This window comes from Ictalurus punctatus, chromosome 2 (assembly GCF_001660625.3).
Source record: "Ictalurus punctatus breed USDA103 chromosome 2, Coco_2.0, whole genome shotgun sequence".
NCBI classification, from domain to species: domain Eukaryota; kingdom Metazoa; phylum Chordata; class Actinopteri; order Siluriformes; family Ictaluridae; genus Ictalurus; species Ictalurus punctatus.
Window position 1 is genome coordinate 26906432 of NC_030417.2, and position 11038 is coordinate 26917469.

General features: G+C 39.0%; 1 protein-coding gene across 1 annotated transcript; it reads left to right on the forward strand.

The window, feature by feature from the left end:
• Window positions 1-311: 311 nt before the first annotated feature.
• On the forward strand, window positions 312-7107 carry cbx4 (chromobox homolog 4 (Pc class homolog, Drosophila)). Its single transcript, XM_017460428.3, has 5 exons — window positions 312-1062; window positions 1149-1192; window positions 1763-1828; window positions 3647-3713; window positions 4138-7107. Exons 1-5 carry the CDS (start codon window positions 994-996, stop codon window positions 5473-5475), a joined length of 1584 nt encoding a protein of 527 aa, XP_017315917.1. The 5' UTR covers window positions 312-993; the 3' UTR covers window positions 5476-7107.
• The last annotated feature ends 3931 nt before the right edge of the window (window positions 7108-11038 follow it).

Sequence of the window (11038 nt, forward strand, 5' to 3'; positions counted from 1 at the left end):
AGATTATAAAATGTGGATTGCATAAAGTCAAATGGTGACTTTAAATCTGAAAGCATCTGATTGCAATGTCAGTTTTATAGGCCTGTACCAGAGGGTTTGATGTCACAACACAAAATTGTGACAGCTTAAATTTAGGCTACTTCTGGATTTACATCATTACATAACTGCATTAGATAATAACGGATCTTTTCTAGTATCAGGGTTGTTGTTTTGTTTTTTTTAATGACAGTCTGTTCAGGTAGTCCTAATATGTGTGCAAAATGTCTGAAGCATGACATGGCAAAAAAAAAAAAAAAAAGATTTTGGTCAGTTGTCTTAGACTGCTGTGAAAACATCTAATGCTCTGCCTGGATGTCCTAACAGATATGGATATAAATAGCTTATTCTGGGTTTTCTATAATAAATTAAGTAGTGGGGGAGTGCAAGTGGAAACGGGATGATTTATTTATTTATTTATTTAGTTAGTTAGTTAGTTAAACGAGGCAATGCCTATGCAGATGATAATATGTATGTTAATTAGGTCTATGTGCTTTGCATTTGCACGCAATGAAGTGTGTGCATGGATTAATCTGAAGCAGCAGCAGAAAGATATTTAGTCATGCAGTTGTGCGCAGCAGCTCGGCTCTCTGCACTCGTGGGGTTTCAGTTGAGTCTCCCTCCTCCTCCTCCTGCTCCTCCTGCTCCTCCACCTCCTCCCCGCGCTGACGTCACGCGCCTGCCTGGCTATTGCGCGAACTATTTTCTGTAGCAACAGCAGTGAGTGTATTTCACCCACTTACCGCTAACGAGCTCCGAAATACGAGCAAGGGTCAGGGAGAGAGAGAGAGGGAGAAGGAGAGGGAGGGTTAGCGAAAGAATTCATCTGAGCCACAGCGGCTGTAAAACTCACCATAAAAAAATAATCATAAAAAATACTGCTAACGCATCAACGGGTTGAACGCGAAGAGAGGGGGAAATCATCGCGCTCTCGCTTCGCGCGTCTCGGAGCGAGAAATGGATCTACCTGCCGTCGGAGAGCACGTCTTCGCGGTGGAGGGCATCGAGAAGAAGCGCATACGGAAGGTAAAATATGTGCATGCAAAAGACTACAATACTGCTGTGTGTGTGTGTGTGTGTGTGTTTTAAACACGATTCTTTTGCGATCACAGGGTAGAACCGAATATCTGGTGAAGTGGAGAGGATGGTCGCCGAGGTAAGTGCTCATTTTGTACATCTGCACTCACTGCCTTTGCTCGAGCAGATTAAAAAAAAATAAAAATCTGGCATACAGTGTAGTGTGTGTGTGTGTGGCGCCCAGCGCGCGAGAGCTGTTAGCGCGAGGGTTGTGTGTGTGCGCGCGCGTGTGTGTGTGTTTCAAACACAGCCACGGATTCCATCACTAATTTATGCGGGCTTAAAGAAGGGGTAACCTTCTAGCATGTTATCCGATTTTAATGATTTGTGCATAAGCCAGTGGACCCAGTGGAAAGTAAGCTTGCGGGGACGTTAACATGGCCACCACGTCGCTTTGCTTTTTGGGTTGACTGCATAAAATATTCCTGCCTCTCATAATAAAGAGGCACACCATATTATTTTGAAAGGAATTTCTAATCTTTCTTAGGTCTATTTACTGGATATTCCCTTAGTTGAATTATTCGTTTAGTAAGCGCGAGTTTAAAAGCACAAAATGGATATTTCGCTATTTTCTTTCTCCAGACGCTGCATTAGCCGATAGCTTGTTTGATTCCATACTGATTTTTTAAATAATTTATTTATTTGACAGATACAACACATGGGAACCGGAGGAGAACATCCTCGACCCGCGCCTTCTCGTCGCCTTCCAAAACAGGTGAGAGTGAAAGCCGGGTTAAGTGAACTTGAGCCCATGTCCTTATATGGTCATAGGGGGCGGGGCGAGCTCAGACTGCAGCCTGTCGCAGGCCCTCCAGTGGAAGATTGATTGCAGCCCCTTCAGCAAGGCCTGACGACTACAAAGCTTCCCTTGATGCGCGCCTTGCTTCGCGTTTTCACATTGTTTATATACCAAACAGTCCTTCACTAATGCTATTCCAAGGCAATGTGGAAAAGTCGAACAATGTAGAATAACACTTCTATGACAAACGCGGGAGAGTGAAGACATGTTATTTATTAACTGACGGCAGCAGGGAAAAGTTACATGGCACCAAAGAGAGAAAGAACTGTCATGCTAACAATTTAAATATGTACGGTATGGCAGACCACATCAGAACGAATTTTATCAGAGGATAATAGATGTAGATAATATAATAATATTATATTAATAGAAAGCAAGTTCAGAGAGAATGAGAACTAACAAAATGAGAAACAGCATGCAAAACAGAGCCTGTCAGGAAAGATTCCACCCTTTCATTCCATTCATTTTCTGTTTATTGAGAGAGGTGGTGTGGAACTTTCCTAGCAAGTGTAGTGTTGACAGTGTTTTGTGTACACATGTTTGACCAAGGGAATAACTGACATGAGAGTATGCTCAGTGGTATTAATGTCATTTGAGAAAATATCTGGGGTTCGGCTTTAGTTTCATTATGATGTGCCTATGGTCTAATACGGCATCATGTGTGCATGTAATTTCCGCATTCTCTCACACCGATCGGTCGATTATAAAAGGCTTGCAGCAACTATTGGCCAAATTCCTGCCTCTCAACCATTAGCCTACTCTCAGCGAACGTGCAAAGGTGAAGTGCTGTTGTATACGGCATCAAACAGTTGCTCGACAGTAGCAGCAAATGACAGCTGTCCTGAGTCGAGACAATGCCCATGGCCATATAAGGTCATTTTTAATTTCATGTTATCACATTGCATCGTATTACATGGTCATTCAAATGTGTAAATAATGGCAGAAGGGGCGGAAGGTACACTCGTGACATCTAATATTTTATTTTATTCCATGGACATTCGAAAGAATTTATATATATTCATTTGATGTTAATAGTGTGTCTTTTTCAGTGTATTAAATCTGCATTCATAGTAACACTGTTTTGAACGCTATTAAGACATGAAATAAAAGGTGTCCTCTTTTTGGAAAACCAGAATATGGACACCCTAGCTTTTGTGATGTAGTGTTACCTGCATCAGGGACAGTAATCTTTTATTTATGAATTTATCTATTTATTTAAACAAATCCAAATATTGAACATGTTTTAAGCTCTAAAATAAGCTCTAAATAAAACCATTTTAGGCAATATTTCTTTTCTCTTGAGTTTATTTACAGATGTGACCTTGAAGTAATCCAAAAGTAATCAGATTACATTACTTTCATATTGTGATACTTGGATTACGTTAATGATGACAGGTTTTATAAAGTAATTTGTAACTGTAACTAAATATTTTTTTTTAAGTAACCCTCCCAACCCTGTATATATATTGTATCTTGTTTGTGTCAGTGCTTATCTAAAAAAGTCAGTGTTGTTTCTAAGAATATCAGCAGTAGGCTGCAAGGTCAAACACAAGCAAACTGAATTATACAGTTGACAAGTGAGTAAAGTAAGGCATTATCTTGCATATGTTTAAATGTTTGCCAGTTACTTTAACTTTACTTTAACATTAATCTTCAAGCAAATGCCACTGATTAGTCTTCTAAAGGAAGTAGTCTTCCTACAGTGTCTCACAACAATAATGTGTTTGGTTTTAGAGAGAGACAGGAGCAGCAGATGGGATATCGCAAAAGAGGACCTAAACCCAAACATCTTCTGATCCAGGTAAGAATTAGCTAACTAAATTAATTCATTTATAACTTTATTCTGAGATATTTTTTGTAGTACTTTTAACCTTGTTGTATTTTAAGACATTAAGATAATGTTTGCACGTTATTTATGTTAAGGATATATTTTTCTTGTGACGCATGGTAGCATTTTACTAGGAATGACTAATTCCATATGCGGAACAGCCTCTTCAGTGTGGCGCTCTCCTAATGTCCTGAGCTGCTGGAAGACAAATGATAGTGTCATAGATACATAATGTATAACTACTGCTGTGCAACTTACACTTAAAGTGCAGCTCTGTCTCTTGCAGCCTGTCTCTGTGTCTAGTATTTCATTGATTCAAATCCAGATATGTGTAGTAAATACAGTACCAGAGAATATCAGTCCAGTTTTCATTTAATGGTTCCTCCCTTTATTCCAGTTACCTGCATTTGCACGGAGGTCAAGCATCCTTGCTGATCTTCAGGAGACATCACTAGATGAGGAGAACCAGTTCAAACTGGATTCACTTCAGATGCACCGGTCACAGCCTCAGCATTACCAGCTCAATAGCAAAAAACATCACCAGTACCAGCCCAACGGCAAGGAGATCCCAGCAGAAGCTCACACTAATGGCAAGAAGAAGCACTTCTATCAGCTAAACAGCAAGAAACACCATCATTACCAACCAGACCCTAAGATGTATGACCAGCAAACCACAAAGCCTAAAGAGGTTAAAGGGCATGACCCATCTATTAAAGGATGGAACCTCCCTCCAGCCTTGCAACAGAAATGGGTGCGTGACAAGGACACTGGTAGCTTGAATAAAGTGAAAGATCTAGCTACGGAGCATAAGCAACTGCTTATTCCCGCTAACAAAGAAGACCAAATGGTAAAGACAACCTCAAAGGATCCTTTGCTTTCCAGTGGCATCAGCAGTAAGATGAAGATCATCAGGAACAAAAACAAAAATGGCAGAATTGTCATTGTCATGAGCAAGTACATGGATAATGGGGTCCAGCCTTCCAAAGTGAAAAACAGGGATTCTCCCGGAACAGAGAAACCAAAACAAACTGAGGAGTCTATAAATGGCAATGCAGCCAATCTTGTAAAAGTGACAGCAGGGCAGGACAATGGTGCTTCTATCCACTCAGGAGACAGTGCATGTGTTACCAGTGAATTTGTTCACAAAGTGCCCCACAAAAAGTTTGAGCTCGCAAAAGCAAAATTGAACACTGAGGCAGGTCACAGAACAGAACAAGACATGAATAAGATCAATTTATCACACAATCACTCTCTGCAACTGTCCACCAAAACTAGGTCTTCACCCATATCAGCTGGGGAAGACACTCCATCGCAAAAGGACTCCACCAACCACCATCTCAGCCATCGTAAACGGAACCTGTCAGAACCTAACAAGCCGGCAAGTGATTGTAAGAAGTTCCTCAGCTCCAGAAGTATCAGTGCTCCCAATCCGGTCATCTTTTCCCCTCAGAGGGAACCTATAGACCTGCACTGTTCTGGCCAAATCAACAGTAGGGGCTACAGCTACAATGTTACCAACAGCATTCCAGATGAACCAATCGACTTAAGCTGTGGGAGGACTAGGTATGCAGAAGTGCCCACAGAGTCCCATGTCGCAGTGGATAACACACCTGAGGCTTCAGAAAAGTCAGAAGAACCAGTCAGCTATTTTAAGCCATTTTCAGGTAACATCATCATTACGGATGTCACCACAAACTGTCTGACTGTGACCTTTAAGGAATATGTCTCCGTTTAACAGCCTTCAATTTGATACACTGAGGACTGCTGCCACTTCTATGGAATTGTAGATATGTAATTATTAGAAGAATTGTGTACATATGTATCTATAATTTTTAATGTATGGAAATGTTTTTCTTGTGGTGTAGGTTTTTTAAATTTAATTTGGAATATGTTCAGGCCTGTACGTGCACAGATTAAAATGGAGTGTTGTGAATGTTTAAAGACAGGTACAGTCTGTACTCTGAATAAATCAATATGCGAGAACATGCTGAACTTAAGAAGTTGTTAAAGCATCACTGAGCAAGCACTTACTTAATTTCCAGACCTTGCACACTAAATGGAAATGGCCGTTACAGAGACACGTGTGCTTCATCTTTAGCACTGTTTGAACCATCCCTTTTTAAAGACTGTACTTCCTTTTTAACACAGTGCAAACACATGGTTTTACAATATGACTCTTTTCTTGCAACTGAGTCTGTGGCATTTTAGGCGGTTAAAACTTATTCTAATGTCAGATGGATATTCAGGGTGTTTTGCAAAGTTGTTTTTTTTCCCTCTAATATATATTTTACTTAAAGCCACACTTGCATTTCTGTATAGTTGATTCTGTTGTGAAAGATGCAGGTCTTTGCTGTGCAATGTTGAAATAGCCTCAGTCAGACACACCACTGTTTGTCCGTTTGGTTATCTTCACTTACCCATTGAATGTGTAAGCTGCACTTTGCCATCAGTTAAGATGTTTTGAAGAAGGCCTGAATGACACTGGGTAGATGTTCCCTTTCATACTGTGGTTAAATGTCATACTGATTAACTTGTACACCATCATTTTTGTGTGTGTGTGAGCAGTATATACAGTAGAAATGTTTCCTGAGAGTCTACATATTACTTCATATTTAACTGCTGAAATGGTTCTTATTTTTATGCCATGATTTTTGCCATGGTGTGACATACTAATAACAATGTATGACCAAACAACTTATTTTAGACAATTTGTAACCCTGTAGCACATAATATTGTAAAACTGCTGCTAAAGTGTATTACTTAGCTGAAGTAATATGTTATGGGAAAATGCAGAATATGCTGTAGTCAACATTAGAGTCTAAATTTGCCTTAAATGAACAAAGTAATAATACTAGTTTATCAATATTTTACAAAGCTTATTGTAGTGAAACAATCATAGTCAGTACCGTATCCAGACAGTAAATGTATCAGGCTTTTTGAGTGGACCTGACTTAACACTCGTGACTATAGTTATGACAGACCTTTATCCATGGAACTGACAAATCTGTCAGTGTAGATGTGGTCACCAGATTTGGCTTGATATCTGGAAGCACAACAAATGCAACAATACCAAAAACAAGACCATGAATTATTTGGTACTTTGATCATCAATGATATTTTAGAAAGGTGGATAGGTTCATTCAGACAGAGGTGTGGTTGATTCATTGTTTAATTTTGCAGATCTTAAACTATATGCCTGTGATAACTGCCAATATGACAACAGAGGGAGTCTACTACTATTTACATGTATCAAGAAAGTTGTTCATTTCAGAAACTGCCCTCCGATTCAAAAATACCATTGCAATTATATATATAAAAATAATTAACAAATACCATCTTTAATAAATCACATCATGATGTTTCAGAACTTGTGTGCTGTCTTTTTGACCATACAAAAACAAGGACACTCCTAAGAAAACGTGCTATTTATTGTGTGGTGTTTCATCAGCCTTGGAGCTCATCTTCAACTTTAAATGGTACTCTTGAGTTATTAGTAGCCTGAAGCTTAACATTTCAATGTTCTTCACACTATGTTGACAGCTTATCAGTGACAGCAGCACTGTTCAAAATAAGCACAATCACACTTGGATAACCCGCTACCAACGACAAACCCTCTCTTTAATTAAAGCCTTAGGCCTAAAACTTGGAAAGGGTTATATGGACCTAAATGGAACAAAAGTTTCTTAACAGAAACAGTATATAGTCTCAACAGTATAAATCTTTAAAGAATGACCAACAAAAGCCAGACTTATTTAGGATCATTTGGCAACAGATTTGCATTGAGGTGCTTCATTTATAGCAAGTCTGTAATGTGATATCCACAGTCTTCACATCATTCACATGTGGTAATGCTCTATACAGGCCAAACATGAGTAATTAATGTGGCATTACAGCTTAATGTGTACCATATGTTCCACCACATAACATGTGATTTTAGACACATTTTGGTGAAATGTGACATTCCTAAATAGGAAAGATGTTATGACACACAAGTCACATATTACTTATGTAATGCACAGTGTAATATAAAAAAAATAAATAAATAAATAAAAAAGATCCATGACAAGATTGCCTTTTTGTGTAGCCAGTCTGTAGTTTTCAACATGGAATCTATAGCCGTTTCAAGCATGTAAGAATCACAATATATAGCCTATATTAATAACTTATTAGCAACATTCACGGCTGATCGTTTAGTGCTTCAGTTGTGTTTTGATGTTGGCTAGAGGAAGCAAAATAATAATAATAATAATAATAATAATAATAATAATAATAATAATTTTTTAATGTTGTTTGATACCTCAACATGTCTATTTTATCCTTTGCTCATTAGCCTGCTCTATATCTCTTGAGTAACTCCGTCGTCAGATTTCTACAGAGCTTTCCAGTTTGACCCAGATGTTCGCAGCTGTTCTTCTTACGTTAACAAAAATGGATAAGTACGCAGAAAGAGCATCGTGTCTCATAAAAGTTGATCTAATTGCTCCATTGAACAAAAATGATTTCAGCTAATTGCGAGCTAATTTATTGAAGATCTTATCTCAAAAGTATAGCAGGCATAGTTGAGTATAAAGTTACTGGTAGGCGAATAAATTCACTGTTTGCGCCTATACTTTTCAACGTCGCAAGCTGAATCCTTCATATTAACCGGTTCCAAGTGCGTATTAGATGAAGAGGCTGATTTAAGCTGACAGATGTTCTTCACAGAAGTAGGAGGTATCATGGAGGTAACAGATATCAAGTGGCAGGCTAGGAAACGAAATGAAAAGTCCGAGTCCCGGGATAGTTTTGTTTTAATTACCTTGTAAAGGACACATGCACAGAAGCCAGTGGGATATTCGATTTGGAGAGTCTTAAACGGAACCTGTTAACTGGAGGAGAGATAACCACAAATTATATTTAATTTCGCCAGAAGCTAAAATGACATGTTGGATGTTTGACAGTTAAAAGATAGACTGCGAGACACTATTTACGGCGCGGTGTAGAATATACATTTGGATGTGGCTTGTTCAATTGAAATAGCCTTAAACAGCTCAATTAGTTTGTGAAGTGATACTAGGAATGTACATATACTATATATATATTTTCTCCCCCCGCCTCGGCTTTGACTCCTAACCCATCTAACCCGCAGTATCGGTTCGGAAAGGGACGGACTGCTCTGCGGTGTTCTGCGGTGCGCTGCTATTTCAAAGTTACCTCCATTTCACTGAGTTCCGCTCCCCGTGCATTACATTTCAGCCATTCTTTTACAGTTTATTTGTCACTAATACGTTGCCCAGGAGCGTGCTGAGGCAGTTCTACAGACGTGTAATGTTCACATTGCTTCGTCGGCACGCCGTGAAACGCTAATCAGGGCAACCATTTTTAAAGCGGCCGAAAATGTTGGCGCAGCCGGAGAAAAGAAAATGGCTGTCCTCCTCACGCGCTTATTCACATCACTGAACGTAGGTTGTATAAATAACGCGCCAGGCTGACGCCGTGTGTGTATGTGTGTATGTGTGTGCGTGTGTGTGTGTGTGTGGGGGGGCGGGGGGGGGGGGGGGGGGTGTCAAAAAATGAACCTGGAATGACATCAAGCAGCTGAAGACCGCACACGGATACCCCAAACATAGAGTAGAGCACCGTAGAGGCGATGCATTAATATACACAGGCGATATCCAACTGGTATCAAAACCGTATGTGTGCTTTGTGTTCTGGGAAATTACGGAGCGCCATTAAGTCCCATTAAGCACAAAAATTATTAATTGTTCACCCCGTGCATGGTGTATTTTTTTTTATTCTTTGTGTCACCCTGTCACCTTCGTCCTATTATCCTATTGTCATCCTGGAAGCTTTACAAACACATGCAACATCACATTATAGGGTTGTCTTCAATAGTCATGTTTTAGTTGCACTCATCACCCCCCCCCCCCCCCCCCCCCCCCACTTGCTTTGGTGACTTAAAACAAATGATGTCGTACCTTGTAAGAAAAAAAAACCCGAATGAAATAAATTAAAAACCTAACCAAATAAGGTAGTCTGCACTATAGGTAAATATAGGTGAGCAGTATGCTGGAACGCAGGCTATACCCTATATGTCAACTCACGGTTGGATTTATTGATATTGTTCTTCATACCTTAATCGTATCTGAAATATTTTTGCTAGCATTTCTATAAGCTGTATTTTTTTCCTCCCCGAGGGCGGATCCACAGACAGGTTAAAAGCCAGCCAATGATATTTTTACAGCTCGACTAGCAGCGCTCACGCGCAGCCTTACACAGCACGCGCCATTACAGCGGTCCAATAAGCTGCACACCCAAATAAGGACAAATCCGTTCCGCGGATTATTAAAGATCAGACAGTACAATTATTTTATTTACATAAGTGTGATCATTTCTGCAACGCATTGCATTTCTTCCCGACATAAATGAGATTTTCATGTCAGCGTCTTTGTTCTGAACAGCTCTTTGTTTCTCCCTCTCGAGCTACTTAAAAATCAATAACGCGCGCGCGCGCGCGCACACACACACACACTCACACACACACACACACACACACGCACGCACGCACACAAAAGATACAGAGCTGTCAAGCATTAATATACCCATCACTATGCTTTGTTCACTCTTAATTTAGTGTTTTTTTCTTTTTCTTTCTTTCTTTTTTTTTTTTTTTTTTAAAATGTGTCAGCTGACTAGCTCATGGACTTAATTCTTTATTTTCGTAGACGTGTGGCTGCTCATTTCATGTCAATGTGGATTAAAATGATTATTTATATGGAATGTTATTTCATATTTGTCGGTGCTATTTATTTGTAAGTGCGTTTTTTTTGTGTTTTTTTTTTTGTTTGTTTTTTACTATTGTGTCTAGACTAGGATAATCCTTGAGGCTTTAGATAGGCTACGGGTATTTGCTCTGCATATGATTTCATTTGTTCCGGTTACTGTTTTAATCAAGACATTTCTGCGATTATTTCAATGTGTTTGGGATACAACTATTTTTATTTGATTGTTCGTTCAAAATCGCAAATCGTCCGGCTTTAATGTTCTGAATTCAGAGACCTGGCATCAGTAACCCGTAACACTAACATCAGTTTTAATGGCTAAATAAATATCAGCAAAATTCTGTTTTAAAACAAACAAACAAACAAAAAAAAAAACAAATTCAGAGGACCTTTAGACGATACTTGAATATATGTATTTTTGTGAGATAGCCTAAGTAAATAAACTAATTAGTTAATTAATTAATTAATTGCACGTAATTAATCAAGTTCTATGATATTGTTAGATTTTTTGTTTGTAATTTTTATTTTATTGAGTTC